General features: G+C 44.0%; 2 protein-coding genes across 2 annotated transcripts in view; one reads left to right on the top strand and one right to left on the bottom strand.

The window, feature by feature from the left end:
- Positions 1 to 219: 219 nt before the first annotated feature.
- On the bottom strand, positions 220 to 7514 carry LOC115103337 (leptin receptor gene-related protein). Its single transcript, XM_029624223.2, has 4 exons — positions 7400 to 7514; positions 2983 to 3058; positions 2523 to 2709; positions 220 to 1858 (listed from the first exon to the last, which is right to left on the bottom strand). Exons 1-4 carry the CDS (start codon positions 7413 to 7415, stop codon positions 1742 to 1744), a joined length of 396 nt encoding a protein of 131 aa, XP_029480083.1. The 5' UTR covers positions 7416 to 7514; the 3' UTR covers positions 220 to 1741.
- Positions 7515 to 7709: 195 nt separating this feature from the next.
- LOC115103336 (tyrosine-protein kinase JAK1-like) overlaps positions 7710 to 24864 on the top strand; it is a 36143-nt gene continuing 18988 nt past the window's right edge. Inside the window, exons 1-11 of the mRNA XM_065005926.1 lie at positions 7710 to 7983; positions 10846 to 11041; positions 11582 to 11699; positions 11896 to 12034; positions 12159 to 12322; positions 12453 to 12657; positions 12848 to 13000; positions 15167 to 15349; positions 15538 to 15695; positions 15853 to 15967; positions 16191 to 16380. Of these exons, the coding sequence (XP_064861998.1) occupies positions 10858 to 11041; positions 11582 to 11699; positions 11896 to 12034; positions 12159 to 12322; positions 12453 to 12657; positions 12848 to 13000; positions 15167 to 15349; positions 15538 to 15695; positions 15853 to 15967; positions 16191 to 16380 (1609 nt within the window). The 5' untranslated portion in view covers positions 7710 to 7983; positions 10846 to 10857. The remainder of the gene's footprint in view (positions 7984 to 10845; positions 11042 to 11581; positions 11700 to 11895; positions 12035 to 12158; positions 12323 to 12452; positions 12658 to 12847; positions 13001 to 15166; positions 15350 to 15537; positions 15696 to 15852; positions 15968 to 16190; positions 16381 to 24864) is intronic.

The raw sequence follows: 24864 nt of genomic DNA on the forward strand, positions 1-24864 counted from the left end.
GTCATATTTTGTTGTTGAAAGTTTGTTGTTGCATATGGCCACTCTCTCTGAATCACCCTTCAATAGACCCTTCAGTGAAAATAAGACTGATTGGAAGTAGGCCTACTTTATATTTAGTGATTGCATGTTGCTAAAGCTAAGTATAAAGTAGTTTGTTTACATCTGGTCACTAATGTACTATATATGTTCTCAGGCTTTACCAGTACCGAATATAAAAAGTGACATAAAAATGTTTTTTTAAGTAAAAAAAAATATCGATTTAACAGGCACTTGTCAATTAGTTTTTTGGTGAATAGAAATGTGGGCACTTCATTTGAACACAAACAGACCTGTTCTACAAAACACAAAATATATAGTGTTTACATTCCATGTGTGAAATCAACATTCCTGTACTAATATAGACAATGATTCACAAACCCTTATGTTAGCCTCTGTCGTCAGTGAAGACAACCAGCTTATAATGGCATAACAATGTTGTTTTCCTAATTAATATGAACTGTGTGTTTCATAATATTAGACACATCAGAAACCTTAGTGGGGTGAATGAACCATGTCTACCTTCTTTTCTTAAAATGGCCTTTGGTATTGGTGGAAACATTTGCAGAAGGGCAACATGTTGAAAACAACAAACTACAAACAGAAACCTTGACCTGGTTATGAAGTCATACCCAAAGTGATCATATGAAATAGATACATACAAACAAAATAAGGTACACACGCAATCAGCTGTAAGAATGAGTAGATCATTTGAAATGCTTACGCTTAAATAAGATTTCCACAAACAAACAGAATACTCCCTAAATGAAGTGGACACAGACGGCGTAGTGGTGATTACAACAAAAATCATTCAACAGTATCCCTCATAACACACATACAAGTTATTATTATCCTTAAACTAGCATCTGGCTTTATAGATATGAATGTAGAGAGGTGGGCCTTTTCCAGAAACAACCACTCTAGCCCTAGACACTTGTGTAGATGTTAAAAGAACATTTCCCATTGGTGATATTTCACCACATGCTTACACCTATCCAGTCTTCTCACTGAGATCAACAAGTTCCTAGGGAGGGGGGAGGGGGGGGGGGGGGCTGGACAGGACACTGGTTTTCAATGACTCTCCCTCAGCATAGGGGACAGGTAAGGCAAAAAAAAGGTTGAAGAGAATATTGGAGCGAATACTATAAGAAAAACTGATCAGGTATCTGTGGAGGAAAAAAAAGGACAGACATCGCAGTGTCCATTAACATCCCAGACACCCTGTTTAGTGCCACCCCCTCCTCACTAACCAGGAGTGCCACCCCCTCCTCACTAACCAGGAGTGCCACCCCCTCCTCACTAACCAGGAGTGCCACCCCCTCCTCACTAACCAGGAGGGGGTGGCACCTTTCTCATAGGACATTAAATAGTCAGCATCAGCTTCTTAAAACGTCAGTTAGTAGCGACGTTAGGCCGTAGTAGCTTTTTGGTTTATCATATCTGTCGTCCACCACTGTAACCTTGTTGTTAATAACAGGAATGACTGACTCCCTCCGTCTCTGTGTCCCAATCCATCCCTAGACCCTACACCCTATGCACTTTTAGAGATCAGAGTAGATTTGATTGGTTTAAACAATATGGTGAAACTTCCACCTAGCCTATCAGAGGGCAGGGTGAAGCTACTACCATATTGCTTGCACCGGTCAAATCCATAGGGCGTAGGGTCTAGGGGTCCATTTGGGATGGTGCCAGAGATCCAGACGGTCTACCACTGCTCCCAGCTGAAGTCGTCTCCCCCGCCGAACACCAAGAAGAAGCCCAGGATGGTCACGAAGATGACAGCGTTGCCAGCCATCACCAGGCCACAGGCCCCCCACTGGATCTGGAGGAGAACAGGGCCATGTTTATTAGGCACCAGAAATAATTAAAAGGGGGAGGGACTTCCTGGACCTGTCCAATGACAAAAATGGCCTTTTACACCCCCCGCCGCAAAATGTTGTCAAACGTTTTTCTGTTGCGTGACGTTATGAACAAAACCTAGATAACAGTCACTGGTTGTGCTCTATCAATTTGATTTATTAGATGTTAACTACAGCTCTGCTAACATGTAATATAGGTGTAGTGTTTTACCTTTATTTAACTAGGCAAGTCAGTTAAGAACAAATTATTATTTACAATGGTGCCCTACACCGGCCAAACCCGGACGACGCTGGGCCAATTGTGCACGGCCCTATGGGACTCCCAATCACATCCGGTTGTGATACATCCTGGAATCGAACCAGGGTATGTAGTGATGCCTCTACCAGTGCCTTAGACCGCTGTGCCACTTTCAGTTACCTTAGCTATTATTGAGTATCATCAGGACTCGTACCAGCATGTACCATTCACAACTACATTCATTCTAGGATCAGCTTCACCTACCCAAGTCATTATGACCATTATGAGCATCAACACTTAAACTGATCCTAAATCAGCTTATAATGACATAAGCAACTAAAGTGACACATGACAGTCATTGGCCATTGACAATATCAGGCAGGACTCACTAATGCAACCCGGGCCAGTATGATGGGAAGCCCGAACGCAGACACCACAATGCCCGTCGTGAAGAAGCATGCCAGCTCTCTGCATGCGTTGCTGGCTGCATCACTGTCATCACTGAGCCTTCTGGATATGAAGGTGGGGATAGGAGACAGTATGTAGAAGATGAGGACGAAGAGAGGCCAGTACACCCTGAGAAAACAATGAAAACAAAACCGGTTCAAATCAGTTGCGGTCATATTCATTTAATTAATCAGAGACGCAGAACATAACACCCCTTGCCGGTTTTGAACCTGGGTCACCCCAGCATGGAAACACACTAACCACTGCTCTGATAGGGTTAACCACCTTGGACAAAAATCGGGACACATTGCATCAGAGTTAGCTACACCACTAACTTCCATATGTGGTCCCATTTAACAAGTGTCTTCACAGATTTCAGAGGTAAAGGGGCAAAATACATACCCATACTGCTCCAGTGCACAGCCCAACAGCAGGAAAGTCAAGCCAATAGCTCCACTGAAGGACAAGCCAACCAGCGCTATAGGACGACAGAAACAGAGATGGTGAGACAGTTGGCACTTTTACAGACAGGGTTCTTATTGGCTATCCAGCAAAGATGGACCCTAGTCAGTAGTCTACTCACTCTAAGCAGCATGGACCCTAGTCAGTAGTCTACTCACTCTAAGCAGCATGGACCCTAGTCAGTAGTCTACTCACTCTAAGCAGCATGGACCCTAGTCAGTAGTCTACTCACTCTAAGCAGCATGGACCCTAGTCAGTAGTCTACTCACTCTAAGCAGCATGGACCCTAGTCAGTAGTCTACTCACTCTAAGCAGCATGGACCCTAGTCAGTAGTCTACTCACTCTAAGCAGCATGGACCCTAGTCAGTAGTCTACTCACTCTAAGCAGCATGGACCCTAGTCAGTAGTCTACTCACTCTAAGCAGCATGGACCCTAGTCAGTAGTCTACTCACTCTAAGCAGCATGGACCCTAGTCAGTAGTCTACGCACTCTAAGCAGCATGGACCCTAGTCAGTAGTCTACTCACTCTAAGCAGCATGGACCCTAGTCAGTAGTCTACTCACTCTAAGCAGCATGGACCCTAGTCAGTAGTCTACTCACTCTAAGCAGCATGGACCCTAGTCAGTAGTCTACTCACTCTAAGCAGCCAAATGTCCCATCCAAATAAATACTCAAATACAACAACAAAAAAGAAAAAAAGGTAGCATGCAACTTATAACAGTGTATTATGCAACTAATAATAAGGTTCTGTCATCATGAATGTAAATAAAAGGATAAATGGAATTTACACAATTAAGTTACATTTTGGTTGACCGTTTGCAGTGTGGATTGCCTTCACTGACAATGATATACACTACCGTTCAAAAGTTTGGGGTCACTTAGAAATGTCCTTGTATTTGAAAGAAAAACTCATTTTGTCCATTAAAATAACATCACATTGATTAGAAATACAGTGTTGACATTGTTAACGACCATTGTAGCTGGATACAGCTTATTTTTAATTGAATATCTACATAGACGTACAGAGGCCCATTATCAGCAACCATCCCTCCTGTGTTCCAATGGCACGTTGTGTTAGCTAATCCAAGTTTATCGTTTTAAAAGGCTAATTGATCATTAGAAAACCCTTTTGCAATTATGTTAGCACAGCTGAAAACTGTTGTTCTGATTTAAAGAAGCAATAAAACTGGCCTTTAGACTAGTTGAGTATCTGGAGCATTAGCATTTGTTTGATTACAGGCTCAAAATGGCCAGAAACAAAGAACTTTCTTCTGAAACTCGTCAGTCTATTCTTGTTCTGAGAAATGGAGGCTATTCCATGCGAGAAATTGCCAAGAAACTGAAGATCTGGTACAACGGTGTGTACTACTCCCTTCACAGAACAGCGCAAACTGTCTCTAACCAGAATAGAAAGGAGTGGGAGGCCCCGGTGAACAACTGAGCAAGAGGACAAGTACATTAGTGTCTAGTTTGAGAAACAGACACCTCAAGTCATCAAAATCTTCAATTTCCAGCTACAATAGTCATTTACAACATCTACACTGTATTTCTGATCAATTTGATGTTATTTTAAAAATGGGGAGAAAAAGTGCTTTTCTTTCAAATACAAGGACATTTCTAAGTGACTCCAAACTTTTGAACGGTAGTGAATGATATAGTTTATTGTCCACATGAATAGACAAATACATAGAATCAATTGAGAATAACACCCCATCATACACCCCTTCCCACCCACAGAAAAAGTGAATATGTTCACGCCAGGCAAGGCTGTGACTAGGTGGCCACATGATGAAGCCATACAGGCCAGGCTCCAGTCTGTCACTGCTTCGAACACACCGACAGGGTCACTGCTCTTACGCTTCGAACACACCGACAGGGTCACTGCTCTTACGCTTCGAACACACCGACAGTGTCACTGCTCTTACTCCTCGAACACACCGACAGGGTCACTGCTCTTACTCCTCGAACACGCCGACAGGGTCACTGCTCTTACTCCTCAAACACACCGACAGGGTCACTGCTCTTACTCCTCGAACACACCGACAGGGTCACTGCTCTTACTCCTCGAACACACCGACAGTGTCACTGCTCTTACTCCTCGAACACAGCGACAGGGTCCCTGCTCTTACTCCTCGAACACACCGACAGGGTCACTGCTCTTACTCCTCGAACACACCGACAGTGTCACTGCTCTTACTCCTCGAACACACCGACAGTGTCACTGCTCTTACCGACAGTGTCACTGAACACACCGACAGTGTCACTGCTCTTACTCTCGAACACACCGACAGTGTCACTGCTCTTACTCCTCGAACACACCGACAGGGTCACTGCTACTCTACAGGGTCTCGAACACACCGACAGTGTCACTGCTCTTACTCCTCGAACACACCGACAGGGTCACTGCTCTTACTCCTCGAACACACCGACAGTGTCACTGCTCTTACTCCTCGAACACACCGACAGTGTCACTGCTCTTACTCCTCGAACACACCGACAGGGTCACTGCTCTTACTCCTCGAACACACCGACAGGGTCACTGCTCTTACTCCTCGAACACACCGACAGGGTCACTGCTCTTACTCCTCGAACACACCGACAGTGTCACTGCTCTTACTCCTCGAACACACCGACAGTGTCACTGCTCTTACTCCTCGAACACACCGACAGTGTCACTGCTCTTACGCCTCGAACACACCGACAGGGTCACTGCTCTTACTCCTCGAACACACCGACAGTGTCACTGCTCTTACTCCTCGAACACACCGACAGTGTCACTGCTCTTACGCCTCGAACACACCGACAGGGTCACTGCTCTTACGCCTCGAACACACCGACAGGGTCACTGCCGTCTCCCCTGCTCTTACTCCTCGAACACACCGACAGCGTCACTGCTCTTACGCCTCGAACACACCGACAGCGTCACTGCTCTTACGCCTCGAACACACCGACAGCATCATAGCATTTTGATTAACCGGAACTACATTCATTTTCACTGGAACGCTGCATTTGACATTCAGCATAGCGTTGCAGAGGCAGTTGCTGTGCGTTCTGTGTAGTGCAGATGTTGGATCATCGAATGTATGCGTCAAACTGTATGTGTAGACCGCTTGACAGAAATGGTAGCAGAAGGTGAATATTTAACTTCTGTTGCACACATCAAGAAGATGCTGCCTACTATTTCCCCGAGTGGCGCAGCAGTCTAAGGCACTGCATCTCAGTGCTGGAGGCATCACTACAAACCCCGGTACGATTCCAGGCTGTATCACAACCGGCCGTGATTGGGAGTACCATAGGGCAGCGCACAATTGGCCCAATGTTGTCCGGGTTAGGCCGTCATTGTAAACAATTTACAATAAAATCTTAACTGCCTTGCCTAGTTAAATAAAATCCAACTCTATGGGTAGACGGCTTGAAAGAAACTGTAGGAGAAGGTGAATATTGAACTTTTGCTGGATACATATCCTGATGATGCTGCGTGTTACTTTGCGTAAAAACACTGGTGTGTTCGTAGCATGATGCATAAATCCAACATATGCACAACACAGAACGCACTGCAACGCAATGCTGCAAGGCAAACGCAGCGTTCCATTTGAAATGAAATGTACTTCTGGTGTACAAAAATGTAAACACTGTCGGTGTGATCGACATGTTTTTCAAACACACCGATAGCGTCATTGCGCAAAATAGCACGCATCATCTTGATATGTATGCAACAAAAGTTCAACATTCACCTTCTGCTACCATTTCTATCAAGCCGCATACATTCGATAAATCAACGTATGCACCACAACCGCATCTGAGAGCAATACCGGAAGGAAAACGTAGCGTTTCAATGGAAATGTATGTAATTATGGTGTCGGTGTTTTCGAAGCAAGCCTGCATTTGTTGCGAACTCTCAAGTAGCCAAATAACTCGTACTTGAGTCTTAATTATAGGGAAATACACAAGCACATTGTATAATTATGTTATATTGCAATACTGGATAACACATTAACATGTCAATGTGACAGTGTACGCCACGGCAACGTATCATAACAAAGCAAAAGTTATGTGACACCATAACAAGGATCATGGCTAGAACGGTTACATATTTTTTTAATTAACGTCAGATTTTACTTTTTGTAGCAGGTTTTGAGAATAGTGCTAAGGTTAGGAAAAGGGTAAAGGTTAGCTAAAATAAAAATCTACTTTTGACGTTAATTTTACAAAAGCTAGATCCCTTCTAGCCAAGACCCATAAGTGTTCGTGGCATACGTGGAATCGATACAATGTTGCACTTGGCTTGCCAGTGGCGGGGAGAAAACGTTTATGGAAACAAGAGAGTTGTGTAGAGCAAGTATCAATCAATTTACCTTTAATACCCGCCATTGTCTTATGTCTTAAATTGTCAATTTCTCCTCTTTGTGCTTGGTTTGTTCGTAAACGACTTCCTACTTCCTCCTTCGAACTTTTTATTTGCACCAGCTGACTTTCTTAAAGGAGCCATTTGTTCTCTCTGCGTTTAGTCTACTTTTCCATTTCCACTGTATTTATATTTCACAATGTTATTATTGAGCTCAGCTACGGAATGTTCTTGACACCTACTGTGCAAAATATTCCTTGCTGTAAAATTGCTCCTGAATTGAAGTATTTCATCGTAACTAATTGAAATAGCCTGGTAGTAGTACACGGGTTCATTCTGTTTCCGCTAGATCGGTTAACCAATAGACGTAGTTGGGCGTGGATTTTCGAAAGCGTTTTCGGGAATTGACGCAACGCTTGCCTGGAAGACCCAAAACCGAGATTCGCAAACTTCATTACGCAGGACTGAACACCTTTATCAATGGTAAATGCTGAGAAAGTCATTATAATACACAATAATAATTGTACATTGATATTGAGGCACTCGTGAAAGACAGGGTTGTTTTCCCAGAGATTCGTGGACGGCAATACATAGGTGAGTTTCATTATGAGTTGTTTCATCATGTACAGGTCAACTGTATACTGTAAAGGACTGTATGTTATGTATAATGACAGATACCTGTAACAAATCGAACTTCTCTGAAATGAAAATGGATGGCCCTCCCTTCAACAATATATATGTTTTACGTGACCCTCCCTGGACTAAGTGATCCTCCCCTATACCCAAAATAATCATTAAAAACTAAAGTAGATAGCGGAGAACATACCTACCGTTTAGCCTCACTTTTAGGGCGGACACGAGCCGTAGGTGTGTCGTTTTAGTAACTGTTCTTATAAGCATTACATGGTAATGTAGTCATTTTGACAGTGCTGCAGGCCAGAAGGTTGTGGGTTCGAAGACCACCACTGACAAGATATATTTTATAACAAAAGTATTGAATTCATCTATAATTTTATTTGTGGGTCCCAGAAAAAAAAAGCCTTTTATAAATGAATTTCATGCAATTCTAAGTTATCTTACATGACTGGAGGCAAGCAGTTCTTTTTTTGTAATACTACACAAAAGCATGTGAGCAGTGGAACGAGGAGTCGTGCATTCATTATTTGGCGGAGCAGTAGCGCTAAGCCACGAGTTCTGGGCACGCTCTACCCAGTGTATTTCGGTTACTTTGACCACGTTTCCATCAAACCTTTTATGTGAGTAAAGTACATGTCGGATAAAAAAAAAGTAACGACAAGCCTTATGGAAACAGAAGATTTTCCGGTAAACCTTCCGAATGTCGTTCAACACAAAACACTAGACAAGGTGGCATCTTTTGTGTCGGTAAAATGAATTATGCCAGACATGTAGTTGGAAACGTTATTTTTATGCGCAAATAATGATATAATAACCAACATATCGAAGTGAACTTGGAGTCATGCGTTGACATGTTGTGTGGTCCTCCCACTTTGACTGGTCAGGAAAGCATACAGTTTATTAGGTAGGTAGATGAACTTTACAGGGTGGCGAAGGTTCAAGGTGACGAGCTTGATGCTCTTTTCCAATAAATATCGAGGGTCTTATTCTTGTGACGTGATAATCGATGCTTGGCTGCCGTTTGACAAATAAAAATAATATTGCTCTTTTGTCCATGATAATAATCTTATCATGTAGGCTATACGTGCGCTCTAGCCAACAACACACAGATAGCGATGTTGGCTAGAGCGCACGTGCTAATAACAGTGGTCCCCTATATAAATGTTTTTGTGAGAACCGTAAGTAGAGGTGTTTCAATGGAAACCTATTTAACTTGTATTTTTTTATTCGGTACATGGTAATTTAACCACAAAAGGTACTTACTACGTCATCACGTGCAGCCTTTTATCTGCAACATGTCAATTTGGTGGAAACGTCTCTGGTGGGGCATATTGTTTTTATGCGGATTTTAGAATATTCACATGAAAATCTCGCCAATTGGATGGAAACCTAGCTATTATCACAATATATATATATATATTAAGGCATATTCTGTTGTATTTAATAGCCTACCCAAACACAAGTAATGCGCAGAAGTGTTGAGTATCTAGGTTTCCATCCAATTGGTGACAGATTTTCATGAAAATAATCTACAATCCACATAAATAAAATATGCGCATTTTCCCACTAGAGATGTGTTTACATCAAATAACTTTTGCGGTTAAATTCCCATGTACCGAATAAAACATTGTTACATGGGTTTCCTTCGCATTTTCAACTCTACTGATGGTTTTGTCACTAAATGTTTAGCGTTATATAGGTACTGTGCCCCCTCTGGTATTGGCAAGTGAGCTGTTACCAACAGCTCGCGGGTATAGCCTACACATTGCGATTACTATGGACAAAGGAGCGAGATTATTTTAATTTGTCAAATGGCAGCCAAGCATCAATCATCATTTCACCAGAATAAGACTCTCGATATTTATTGGAAAGGAGAATCAAACTCATCGCCTTGCACTTTCAACACCCTGTGAAGTTCATCATTTATTTAATCTTTAGCCGAATAAATTGTACGCTTTCCCGAGGTGGTGGGAGGACCACAACATATTTTCGCCTAGATGATGGTTATTATATCAATATTTGCGCATAAAAGCGTTTCTACCGCAGTAGCATGTATTCATGGATTCCAATTTCTCTGTGTTTTCATCATTTTCTGTCAATTCGCAAGTGGCTGAATCTCACTGGAGAAATCATCCGAGTGAGGGAAACAGCGCCCCTCTGTCTCTGTATGTGTAAGCCCATGTATCTGATGCTGTCTGGAACAAAAGAGTATGATACCACGGTAGCATTTGATTGACTGATGCCAGCAAGTATTTGGCCTCCTCCCTTGATCATTTAAAAAAACAAAAAACAATTAGCCAATCAGCATTGCACTGAGCTCAACTCTGGGTTGTCCTGGTGCAGCAAAATGCCTCTCAAGGGAGGCCAGTTTGGATTTGGCTTGACAGTGCCCCGTGCACAAAGCGAGGTCCATACAGAAATGGTTTGTTGAGATCGGTGTGGAAGAACTTGACTGGACTGCACAGAGCCCTGAACTCAACCTCATAGAATACCTTTGGGATGAATTGGAACGCCGATTGCGAGCCAGGCCTAATCGCCCAACATCAGTGCCCGACTTCACCAATGCTTTTGTGGCTGAATGGAAGCAAGTCCCCACAACAATGTTCCGACATCAAGTGGAAAGCCTTCCCAGAAGAGTGTGGGGGCGAGGGGGACCAACTCCATTTTAACAAAGGGTGTACCAACTCCATATTAATGCCCATGATTTTGGAATGAGATGTTCAACGAGCAGGTGTCCACATACTTTTGGTCATGTAATGTATTAAAGCCACATAGTAACCAACTTCTTCACCCTCTCAACATTCACCTTATCTCATTCAGTGAAGCAGGACAATGGAAGTGGGCAGGCAACTGTTGGTAAAGATGAGGATGAAGAGGAAGGGCGAGTTCACCTCAGTTCCTGTAATGGTGCAGGGCCTCGAGGTCCATCTCTACCTGGAAGACTCTCCCCAGCTGGAGTTTCTCCGGGGTTGTTACACTGCTGAGGAGCTGTGCACAAAGGCAGCCAAGAAGTGCGGTGAGTCTGAGTCACGTTAGTGTTGGCACATACACTGAGTGTACAGAACATTAGGAACACCTGCTCTTTCCAACTTGACACAACTGTAGGAAGTAGTCAACATGGCCAGCATCACTGTGGAACGCTTTCGACACCTTGCAGAGTCCATGCCCCAACGAATTGAGGTTGTTCTGAGGGCAAAAGGGGGGGATGCAACTCAATATTAAGAAGGTGTTCCTATTGTTGGTTAAACTGTGTATGTTTCCCCGACTCTGTTCTCTCTCTCGCACATACGCGCACACACAACAAACGCACACACACACACACACACACACACACAGACACACTATTACTTGGTGCCCCATCTCAGTTTTTTCTACTCTGTTTTGTATCCTTCTTTTCAGAGTAGAACATTCAGCAGGATATTTTCACTCGGACCGTGTTCTCGAGAAATTCCAAGTCTTCCTTCTCCCTCCTGACTTATTTGAATGTTTGTCATGGATCATGAATATGACATCATGGGTGGTTCTTGTTGAGGGAAATCATGTCTCTTTTTTTTAGGCATTTCCCCTCTTTGTTGCAATTTGTTTGCCCTGTATGATGAGGTCAGGAAAATCTGGTTCCCTCCGAATCACACCTTCAAGGAAAGCAGCCGCTTAAAGCTCCACTATCGCATGAGGTAAGCATTAGGATAAGCTACTCCTCAGTTTGTCACAACTATTGAAGAGAGACCATTTTAGGATACAGCAGCTACTTGGTCTGCAAATTCAACAAACTTGTTGAGTTAAAACCATTTCTTTCTTACAAAACGTTCATACTGACAGTGAAATACCTTTTTTTTGTTTTTTAAAGATAACCCTGATCTCTTTATTCAGGTTCTACTTCACCAACTGGCATGGTGTGAATGAGAGTGTGCCACGTGTTTGCAGACACACCCTCAAGAGTAAGAACAGCAATGAACCAGAGGGTAACCCCCTCCTTGACACTGCCTCACTGAAGTATCTGTTTGCCCAGGTATCCTCTCACACTCCGAACATATTTTCACACAGTTTAAAACAGCTATATACTCAAATGGAGAGCTCTAGCATACACAATCATATATCTTGAATCGTGTGTTTGTGTGTTTTGATTTTCCCAGGGTCAGCATGACTTCCTGAAGGGGTGGGCCACACTGAGTAACCCTCAGAATGAAGAGGAGGTCCACTATATTGAGAATGAGTGCCTGGGGATGGCAGTGTTGTCTATCTCACACCATGCCCTGGACAACAACATCGTCATCCCTGGTGTAGCAGGGCAAATCAGGTAACCAGTCACAATCCCAGAGGCTCAAAATTAAACCGTTTACCATCTTCCTTAATACGCAACCATTTACGCTCATGCACACACACACACACACCCCCGACTCACACACGACTCCTTCCATCCCACCCAGCTATAAGAAATATATCCCAGATAGAGTGAACCAAATCATCAAGCAGCGCAACTTCCTGACCCGACTCCGTATCTCCCGGGTGTTCCAGGACTTCCTCAGTGAGTTCAACAACAACACAGTGCAGAGTGACAACGTCAGCACGCACGACATCAAGGTCAAATACCTAGCTACATTGGAAACTCTGACCTGTGGGTTCGGCTGTGAGGTGTGTAGCAAGATGTACTACAGTACCCATAATGCTCTGTGCAACCGTGTTTACAGACACACTCTCAGAAAAAAAAAAAAATTGCGCCGGGCCAAAGACAGAACCAGGTGTTACTCCGATAGTCTGTCTAAGGTCTGTGTAAAGAATTTCCTGAAGCTAACAAAATGGTGTCCGGTCTCATCAATACAAGGAGTACGAGCCCAAAGTGCTCCGTGTGACGGACAGCGAAGGGGAGATCCAAGGAACACCCACTTCCTGTAACCAGGGTCAGCCCACCCAGTACCAAGTCCTTGTGTCTGGAAATACAGGGATCAAGTGGCGGAGGAAGCTACAGAATGTGACAGTGAGTATATTATTTTGGCACTTATAATGTGTAAATTATGGCACACCTTGTATCTATCTGTATTGTATTTATTACTTATTAGTCACATGCTGAATACAACAGATGTAGACCTTACAGTGAAATGCTGAATACAACAGGTGTAGTAGACCTCACAGTGAAATGCTGAATACAACAGGTGTAGTAGACCTTACAGTGAAATGCTGAATACAACAGGTGTAGACCTTACAGTGAAATGCTGAATACAACAGATGTAGACCTTACAGTGAAATGCTGAATACAACAGGTGTAGTAGACCTTACAGTGAAATGCTGAATACAACAGGTGTAGACCTTACAGTGAAATGCTGAATACAACAGATGTAGACCTTACAGTGAAATGCTGAATACAACAGGTGTAGACCTTACAGTGAAATGCTGAATACAACAGATGTAGACCTTACAGTGAAATGCTGAATACAACAGATGTAGACCTCACAGTGAAATGCTGAATACAACAGGTGTAGACCTTACAGTGAAATGCTGAATACAACAGGTGTAGTAGACCTTACAGTGAAATGCTGAATACAACAGGTGTAGACCTTACAGTGAAATGCTGAATACAACAGGTGTAGTAGACCTTACAGTGAAATGCTGAATACAACAGGTGTAGTAGACCTTACAGTGAAATGCTGAATACAACAGGTGTAGTAGACCTTACAGTGAAATGCTGAATACAACAGGTGTAGACCTTACAGTGAAATGCTGAATACAACAGGTGTAGACCTTACAGTGAAATGCTGAATACAACAGGTGTAGACCTTACAGTGAAATGCTGAATACAACAGGTGTAGACCTTACAGTGAAATGCTGAATACAACAGGTGTAGACCTTACAGTGAAATGCTGAATACAACAGATGTAGACCTTACAGTGAAATGCTGAATACAACAGGTGTAGACCTTACAGTGAAATGCTGAATACAACAGATGTAGACCTTACAGTGAAATGCTGAATACAACAGGTGTAGACCTTACAGTGAAATGCTGAATACAACAGATGTAGTAGACCTTACAGTGAAATGCTGAATACAACAGATGTAGACCTTACAGTGAAATGCTGAATACAACAGGTGTAGACCTTACAGTGAAATGCTTACTTACTAGCCCCTAACCGACAATGCAGTTTAAAAAAATGACAGATAAGAATAAAAGTAACAAGTAATGAAAGAGCAGCAGTGGAATAACAATAGTGATACTATATACAGGGGGGCACCTGTACAGAGTCAATGTGTGGGGGCACCTGTACAGAGTCAATGTGTGGGGGCACCTGTACAGAGTCAATGTGTGGGGGCACCTGTACAGAGTCAATGTGTGGGGGCACCTGTACAGAGTCAATGTGTGGGGGCACCTGTACAGAGTCAATGTGTGGGGGCACCTGTACAGAGTCAATGTGTGGGGGCACCTGTACAGAGTCAATGTGCGGGGGCACCGGTTAGTTGAGGTAGTATGTACATGTAGGTAGAGTTATTAAAGTGACTATGCATAGATTACAACAGAAGGTAGCAGTGGTGTAAAGAGTGAGTAGCCATTTGACTAAATGTTCAGGACTCTTATGGCTTGGGGGTAGATGCTGTTTAGAAGCCTCTTGGACCTAGACGTGGCACTCCGGTACCGCTTGCCGTGCGGTAGCAGAGAGAACAGTCTATGTCTAGGGTGGCTGAAGTCTTTGACAATTATTAGGGCCTTCCTCTGACACCGCCTGGTATAGAGGTCCTGGATGGCAGGAAGCTTGGTCCCAGTGATGTACTGGGCCATTCGCACTACCCTCTGTAGGTCCTTGCGGTCGAAGGCCGAGCAGTTGCCATACCAGGCAGTGATGCAACCAGTCAGGATTCTATCGATGGTGCAGCTGTAGAAGCTTTTGAGGATCTGAGGACCCATGCCAAATCTTGTCAGTTTCCTGAGGGGAATAGGTTTTGTCGTGCCCTCTTCATGACTGTCTTGGTGTACATGGACCATTCGCATTTGTTGGTGATGACCAGGTAACTTGAAGGTCTCAACCTGCTCCACTGCAGCCCCGTCAATGGGAATGGCTTTGTACTCAGTCCTCTTTTTCCTGTAGTCCACGATCATCGTCTGGTATTTTGTTTATCAAGAGATAAAAAAATGTCATGTTCATCTATTTCTCAGAATGCATGGACTGCCAAAGAGAAGAAAAAATCCCTAAAGCACAAAACCAACATCAACCTGACGAACAAACCACCTCAAGGCGTTTCGAACGACTGGAAAACCTTCTCCGATTTCCATGAGATCACACACATCAACATCAAGGGCTCCGCAGTCACTGTCCACAAGCAGGACAACAAAAATATGGTAGAGTTTCATTGTTTTGAAGTTTCAGGGAAAACTTATTTAGCTAAATGTTTAATAGTATCTGAATGAGCGATCTTGAATGAGGCTAAGTTCCATTGCTTTACATTACGTTGGTGTATTCTCTTTGTGCCCATTGTTACGTTGGACATTCACCTTCTTCGTTTGTTGTCACTTTATTTCTACCACAGGAACTGGGCCTGGGTTTCCATGCAGAGGCGTTGTCTTTTGCCGCCCTTATTGATGGATACTTCCGTCTGACGGTGGACGCACATCACTTCCTGTGTACAGACGTGGCCCCTCCCTCTGTGGTGCGGAACCTGCAGGAAGGCTGTCATGGGCCAATCAGGTGAGTTTAAATATCCCCATTCAGTTGTCATTGGATAGAGAACATGTAGTAGTTCTATAGTCAAATTTGTTTGATTTATACAGATATTGATATAATAATACTTCTATACTAGTGTAGAACTGAATTGATCCAACCCTTTTGGCCCCTCCCCTTCCAGCATGGACTACACCTCCCACAAGCTGCGTCAGGAGGGCGATGAGGAGGGCATGTACGTCCTGCGCTGGAGCTGCATCAACTATGACCACATCCTCCTGACTGTCACAGGCAACGAGGTACAGCACCACAAACACCACCTCCCTCACCCACAGTCATGTATACAACGACTCTCATTTTAAGACAATCGTACATTTATTTATTTTGAAAACAGGTCTATCTTGTTAGTGACCATAATTTGCCTGAACTGAATTGTGATAATTTGTTGCTGTATGAATTCCTGTGTTAATAAATGGACTGATGTATTGCTCTCTAACCTCTTTCTCCTCTTGGCTGCTGTAGGTGGACCTGACCAATAGACGTCCGTACCGTAGCTTTAAGATCGAGGTGGGCCCGGAGGGCTACAGCCTGAATGGTACGGACCTGAGGCAGCCCTCCCTCAGAGAGCTGACGGAACAGCTGAGGGGCCAGACTCTCAGTACAGACAGAGGCTTCTTCCAGCTCCGCAAGGCCTGCCCTCCCCAGCCCAGAGGTATGGTATGATACCCTGTCCATGGCACCTAATGCCTTACCATAGTCCTACCCTCCCCAGCCCAGAGGTATGGTATGATACCCTGTCCATGGCACCTAATGCCTTACCATAGTCCTACCCTCCCCAGCCCAGAGGTATGGTATGATACCCTGTCCATGGCACCTAATGCCTTACCATAGTCCTACCCTCCCCAGCCCAGAGGTATGGTATGATACCCTGTCCATGGCACCTAATGCCTTACCATAGTCCTACCCTCCCCAGCCCAGAGGTATGGTATGATACCCTGTCCATGGCACCTAATGCCTTACCATAGTCCTACCCTCCCCAGCCCAGAGGTATGGTATGATACCCTGTCCATGGCACCTAATGCCTTACCATAGTCCTACCCTCCCCAGCCCAGAGGTATGGTATGATACCCTGTCCATGGCACCTAATGCCTTACCATAGTCCTACCCTCCCCAGCCCAGAGGTATGGGATGATACCCTGTCCATGGCACCTAATGCCTTACCATAGTAATGCCTTACCACTTCCTCTTCCGAGATGGCATAGCAGTTCAGACGTCTTTTGTCCTCGTCTTGTCGTGTCCTGTATATATATATATTTACAACTTTTTTCACATACATTTTGTTTTTATTTTCCATCAACTCATCTTCAAAACACTCTCCTGCAACCCGCTTCACCAATTTATATTTATAAATAAGTATTATTTACCTCAAATCTGCAATCCTCCAAGAAGCTAGCCAGAAACTCCAAGAAGCTAGCCAGAAACTCCAAGAAGCTAGCCAGAAGCTAATCCAGAACCTAATCCAGAAGCTAATCAGAAGCTAGTTCAGAAGCTAGTTAGCTTCTTTACTGGCAAATTGTTAGTATTCAGCTAACCACGGTTTGTGGTCATCAGCTATCCTTTAGCTCGAAAATCTATCGCCAGTTTTGTACGGCGCAACGCGGCTCGGAACGTAACATACCGGACCAATTTTTCTCTCCATGTCCCTGGATTTCAACTGCTCTCTGGACATTCATACCCGGATCTCACAGCTAGCTAGCTGCTATCCGTGTGACTATCTGCTTTCGTCGATTCCGGAGCAAACATCAATTACTCCGGAGCTAGCCAGCTCCGTCAATCACTCCTGAGTTCCATCAATCACTCCTGGGCTGCAGTCACCTACCCGGACCCGTTTTACTGCCTACGCGGAACCCCACCGGGCCTTCACAACTGGACTGCCGACGTTATCTACCCGAAGGAGATCCGGCTGGCTCCTCCGTCGCGACGTTACCTGGACGCCCATCTGCGGCCTGCTAACCGTTAGCTGTCTTACCGGCTGCTCTCAGAATAGACAATCGGACAATTCATTTATTTGTATTATTATTATGTTTCTTCTTGGGCCTCTATAACTATATCTAATGTTTATTTTATTTATATTTTATTTATTTGTTGTTTATTTTTATTATTATTTTTGTGTGATTTGGATTAATCCCCTCTACACGGAACCTCACTAATCTACTGACGGAACGCAAGAGGTGGCTAACAACAGACCTCCATCCTATGCTAGCTTGCTACCGATGGCCTGGCTAGCTGTTTAAATCGCCGTGACCCCCAACCAACCTCTCCACTCACTGGACCCTTTTGATCACTCGACTAAGGATGCCTCTCCTTAATGTCAATATGTCTTGTCCATTGCTGTTCTGGTTAGTGTTTATTGGCTTATTTCACTGTAGAGCCTCTAGTCCTGCTCACTATACCTTATCCAATTTATTAGTTCCACCACCCACACATGCTATGACATCTCCTGGTTTCAATGATGTTTCTAGAGACAATATCGCTCTCTTCATCACTCAATGCCTAGGTTTACCTCCACTGTATTCACATCCTACCATACCTTTGTCTGTACATTATACCTTGAAGCTATTTTATCGCCCCCAGAAACCTCCTTTTACTCTCTGTTCCAGACGTTCTAGACGACCAATTCTTATTGCTTTTAGCCGCACCCTTATTCTTCTCCTATGTTCCTCTGGCGATGTAGAGGTGAATCCAGGCCCTGCAGTGCCTAGCTCCACTCCTATTCCCCAGGCGCTCTCTTTTGATGACTTCTGTAACCGTAATAGCCTTGGTTTCATGCATGTTAACATTAGAAGCCTCCTCCCTAAGTTTGTTCTATTCACTGCTTTAGCACACTCTGCCAACCCGGATGTTCTAGCTGTGTCTGAATCCTAGCTTAGGAAGACCACCAAAAATTCCGAAATTTGAATTCCAAACTACAACATTTTCAGACAAGATAGAACTGCCAAAGGGGGCGGTGTTGCAATCTACTGCAAAGATAGCCTGCAGAGTTCTGTCCTACTATCCAGGTCTGTACCCAAACAATTTGAACTTCTACTTTTAAAAATCCACCTCTCTAAAAACAAGTCTCTCACCGTTGCCGCCTGCTATAGACCACCCTCTGCCCCCGGCTGTGCTCTGGACACCATATGTGAACTGATTGCCCCCCATCTATCTTCAGAGCTCGTGCTGCTAGTCGACCTAAACTGGAACATGCTTAACACCCCAGCCATCCTACAATCTAAACTTGATGCCCTCAATCTCACACAAATTATCAATGAACCTACCAGGTACCCTCCCAAAGCCTAGAACACCGGCACCCTTATAGATATCATCCTAACCAACTTCCCCTCTCAATACACCTCTGCTGTCTTCAACCAAGATCTCAGCGATCACTGCCTCATTGCCTGCATCCGTAATGGGTCAGCGGTCAAACGACCTCCACTCATCACTGTAAAACGCTCCCTGAAACACTTTAGCGAGCAGGCCTTTCTAATCGACCTGGCCGGGGTATCCTGGAAGGATATTGATCTCATCCCGTCAGTAGAGGATGCCTGGATATTTTTTTTAAATGCCTTCCTAACCATCTTAAATAAACATGCCCCATTCAAGAAATTTAGAACCAGGAACAGATATAGCCCATGGTTCTCCCAGACCTGACTGCCCTTAACCAATACAAAAACATCCTATGGCGTTCTGCATTAGCATCGAACAGCCCCCGTGATATGCAGCTGTTCAGGGAAGCTAGAAACCGTTATACACAGGCAGTTAGAAAAGCCAAGGCTAGCTTTTTCAAGCAGAAATTTGCTTCCTGCAACACTAACTCAAAAAAGTTCTGGGACACTGTAAAGTCCATGGAGAATAAGAACACCTCCTCCCAGCTGCCCACTGCACTGAAGATAGGAAACACTGTCACCACTGATAAATCCACCATAATTGAGAATTTCAATAAGCATTTTTCTACGGCTGGCCATGCTTTCCACCTGGCTACTCCTACCCCGGTCAACAGCACTGCACCCCCAACAGCAACTCGCCCAAGCCTTCCCCATTTCTCCTTCTCCCAAATCCGTTCAGCTGATGTTCTGAAAGAGCTGAAAAATCTGGACCCCTACAAATCAGCCGGGCTAGACAATCTGGACCCTTTTTTTCTAAAATTATCTGCCGAAATTGTTGCCACCCCTATTACTAGCCTGTTCAACCTCTCTTTTGTGTCGTCTGAGATTCCCAAAGATTGGAAAGCAGCTGCGGTCATCCCCCTCTTCAAAGGGGGGGACACTCTTGACCCAAACTGCTATAGACCTATATATATCCTACCATGCCTTTCTAAGGTCTTCGAAAGCCAAGTCAACAAACAGATTACCGACCATTTCGAATCTCACCATACCTTCTCTGCTATGCAATCTGGTTTCAGAGCTGGTCATGGGTGCACCTCAGCCACGCTCAAGGTCCTAAACGATATCTTAACCGCCATCGATAAGAAACATTACTGTGCAGCCGTATTCATTGATCTGGCCAAGGCTTTCGACTCTGTCAATCACCACATCCTCATCGGCAGACTCGACAGCCTTGGTTTCTCAAATGATTGCCTCGCCTGGTTCACCAACTACTTCTCTGATAGATTTCAGTGTGTCAAATCGGAGGGTCTGCTGTCCGGACCTCTGGCAGTCTCTATGGGGGTGCCACAGGGTTCAATTCTTGGACCGACTCTCTTCTCTATATACATCAATGAGGTCGCTCTTGCTGCTGATGAGTCTCTGATCCACCTCTACGCAGACGACACCATTCTGTATACTTCCGTCCCTTCTTTGGACACTGTGTTAACAACCCTCCAAGCAAGCTTCAATGCCATACAACTCTCCTTCCGTGGCCTCCAATTGCTCTTAAATACAAGTAAAACTAAATGCATGCTCTTCAACCGATCGCTACCTGCACCTACCCGCCTGTCCAACATCACTACTCTGGACGGCTCTGACTTAGAATACGTGGACAACTACAAATACTTAGGTGTCTGGTTAGACTGTAAACTCTCCTTCCAGACCCATATCAAACATCTCCAATCCAAAATTAAATCTAGAATTGGCTTCCTATTTCGCAACAAAGCATCCTTCACTCATGCTGCCAAACATACCCTTGTAAAACTGACCATCCTACCAATCCTCGACTTTGGCGATGTCATTTACAAAATAGCCTCCAATACCCTACTCAACAAATTGGATGCAGTCTATCACAGTGCAATCCGTTTTGTCACCAAAGCCCCATATACTACCCACCATTGCGACCTGTACGCTCTCGTTGGCTGGCCCTCGTGTCATACTCGTCGCCAAACCCACTGGCTCCATGTCATCTACAAGACCCTGCTAGGTAAAGTCCCCCCTTATCTCAGCTCGCTGGTCACCATAGCATCTCCCCCTGTAGCACACGCTCCAGCAGGTATATCTCTCTAGTCACCCCCAAAACCAATTCTTTCTTTGGCCGCCTCTCCTTCCAGTTCTCTGCTGCCAATGACTGGAACGAACTACAAAAATCTCTGAAACTGGAAACTCTTATCTCCCTCACTAGCTTTAAGCACCAACTGTCAGAGCATCTTACAGATTACTGCACCTGTACATAGCCCACCTATAATTTAGCCCAAACAACTACCTCTTTCCCAACTGTATTTAATTAATTGATTTATTTTGCTCATTTGCACCCCATTATTTTTATTTCTACTTTGCACATTCTTCCATTGCAAAACTACCATTCCAGTGTTTTACTTGCTATATTGTATTTACTTTGCCACCATGGCCTTTTTTGCCTTTACCTCCCTTCTCTCCTCATTTGCTCACATTGTATATAGACTTGTTTATACTGTATTATTGACTGTATGTTTGTTTTACTCCATGTGTAACTCTGTGTCGTTGTATCTGTCGAACTGCTTTGCTTTATCTTGGCCAGGTCGCAATTGTAAATGAGAACTTGTTCTCAACTTGCCTACCTGGTTAAATAAAGGTGAAATAAATAAATTAAATTAAAAGTCCTACCCTCCCCAGCCCAGAGGTATGGTATGATACCCTGTCCATGGCACCTAATGCCTTACCATAGTCCTGTCCAGAGGTTTGGTATGATACCCTGCCCCAAAACTATCATCACAGCAATTCATTACCATACAGGCATTGGTACATTATACCATACAATACACCAGGGGGCCTCATTTATAAACATCACGTACACACAAAGTATGCACAAAACATGCGTGTGCCAGTTTCGACGCAAAAGTTGGCTTTTATAAAAATGTGAGAATGTGCCTTTCCTCCCGCTAACTTTAGACCATGTAGTTGATATATTGTAAGAAGGCAAAAGTAGCCATAATAACCCAGTAGCCATAGTAGCCCAGTAGCCATAGTAGCCCAGTAGCCATAATAGCCCAGTAGCCCTGTAGCCCAGTAGCCATAATAGCCCAGTAGCCATAATAGCCCTGTAGCCATAATAGCCCTGTAGCCATAATAGCCCTGTAGCCATAGTAGCCCAGTAGCCATAATAGCCCAGTAGCCATAATAGCCCAGTAGCCATAATAGCCCAGTAGCCATAGTAGCCATGTAGCCCAGTAGCCATAGTAGCCATGTAGCCCAGTAGCCTTGTAGCCCAGTAGCCTTGTGCAAATGGAGAATATAATGACACTCATGAAATCATGCAATCATTTGCCATTAGCGAGAAGAGCGAAAATCTATTTAGGCCTATGTTATCTCTACATTCTAAAATAATTAGAAAACAGGCATATATTTCCTATGATTAATTTAATTTCCATGATCATTGCAGAATACATTCTTCGCCATTTCTGATTGGTATGGTTTCATACTTGTGAAATAGCCTATAGGCCTACAACTAGTGAAGATCCAATCCGCAGCGGAGTTTTTACGCTACAACAGATGGTTCACCTTTTCCTATTGACGTTTGTAGGCTACGTTTGAATACGGTAATGTTAATATTTAATTCAGAAACATCATACACTACACTGAGTGGACTAAACATTAAGAAGACCTGCTCTTTCCATGACAGGCTGACCAGGTGAATCCAGGTGAAAGCCATGATCGCTAATTGATGTCACCTGTTAAATCCACTTCAATCAGTGTAGATGAAGAGGAAGAGACAGGTTAAAGAAGGATTTTTAAGTCTTGAGACAATTGAAACATGGTTTGTTAATGTGTGCCATTCAGAGGGTGAATGGGCAAGATGAGATTTAAGTGCCTTTGAATAGGGTATGGTAGTAGGTGCCAGGCACACCGGTTTGAGAGGGCCAAGAACTGCAACGCTGCTGTGTTTTTCACACTCAACAGTTCCCAGTGTGTATCAAGAATGGTCTACCACACATAGGACATCCAGCCAACTTGCCACAACTGTGGAAACCATTGGCGTTAACATGGGCCAGCATCCCTGTGGAACGCTTTCAACACCTTATAGTCCATGCCCCGACAAATTGAGGCTGTTCCGAGGGCAAAACATGTGCAACTCAATATTAGGAAGGTGTACCTAATGTTTTGTACACTCTGTGTATATCATAACCATTGCAGAATAAATTCCTCACCTTTTCTGCCCATGATGTGTTCTTATTCCCTGAGTAGCCATACAACAAATTACCATGCGCATCTCTCATTTTAATTGGGCCTAGTAGATAGGCTATTATGATTTCATCCGGCATGGAGTGTGGTTTCTAACATACAGTAGAATTGAACATGGAAGTGTGTAGGATACCACTTTAAGTAGGGCTACTGTAGTTTTCATCAGAGTAGATCAATGTTTCAGAATTCGCAGGCAGTGCAGCATATTTAGGTTCTGGGGAAATTCAAATGTTCAAACGATCTGTTTACAGGTCCACAACAAATTGTAGTTGTTTTTCTTTCAGAAACGGTCAGATACAACAAATGTCACCACAAAAGAAAACATTCTGCCAACACTTCCAAAGACATTTGATCAAGTTCACCATTTACTAGGCCTAATTCCAACACTTCCAAATACATTTGATCCAGTTCACCATTTACTAGGCCTAATTCCAACACTTCCAAATACATTTGATCCAGTTCACCATTTACTAGGCCTAATTCCAACACTTCCAAATACATTTGATCAAGTTCACCATTTACTAGGCCTAATTCCAACACTTCCAAATACATTTGATCAAGTTCACCATTTACTAGGCCTAATTCCAACACTTCCAAAGACATTTGCTCAAGTTCACCATTTACTAGGCCTAAATCCAACACCTCCAAAGACATTTGATCCAGTTCACCATTTACTAGGCCTAATTCCAACACTTCCAGACATTTGATCAAGTTCACCATTTACTAGGCCTAATTCCAACACTTCCAAATACATTTGATCAAGTTCACCATTTACTAGGCCTAATTCCAACACTTCCAAATAAATTTGATCAAGTTCACCATTTACTAGGCCTAATTCCAACACTTCCAAATACATTTGATCAAGTTCACCATTTACTAGCTACATAGCTAGCTACATAGCCGTCTTTGTATCAAAGATAATTGTGTAGTCTTGAGCGATTTCCTAGGTTAGCTAGCCAGCTATTGTCGTTCTTTTAACGCAACGTAACGTAATCAACACTGCTAGCTAGCCAGCTAGCCCCGAATAGCAGCACAGTAGAAACTATTACACTCAACGGAACGACTTGATTAGTGTAGTGTCAACAACGCAGACACTGCCAGCTAGCCTACATAGTCAACAACGCAGCCTCTGCCAGCTAGCCTACTTCAGCAGTACTGTATCATTTTAGTCAATAAGATTCTTGCTACGTAAGCTTAACTTTCTGAACACTCGAGACGTGTAGTCCACTTGTCATCCCAATCTCCTTTGCATTAGCGTAGCCTCTTGTGTAGCCTGTCAACTATGTGTCTGTCTATCCCTGTTCTCTCCTCTCTGCACAGACCATACAAACGCTCCACACCGCGTGGCCGCGCCACCCTAATCTGGTGGTCCCAGCGCGCACGACCCACGTGGAGTTCCAGGTCTCCGGTAGCCTCTGGAACTGCCGATCTGCGGCCAACAAGGCAGAGTTCATCTCAGCCTATGCCTCCCTCCAGTCCTCGACTTCTTGGCACTGACGGAAACATGGATCACCACAGACAACACTGCTACTCCTACTGCTCTCTCTTCGTCTGCCCACGTGTTCTCGCAC

The sequence above is a fragment of the Oncorhynchus nerka genome, linkage group LG20, assembly GCF_034236695.1.
Source record: "Oncorhynchus nerka isolate Pitt River linkage group LG20, Oner_Uvic_2.0, whole genome shotgun sequence".
NCBI lineage: Eukaryota > Metazoa > Chordata > Actinopteri > Salmoniformes > Salmonidae > Oncorhynchus > Oncorhynchus nerka.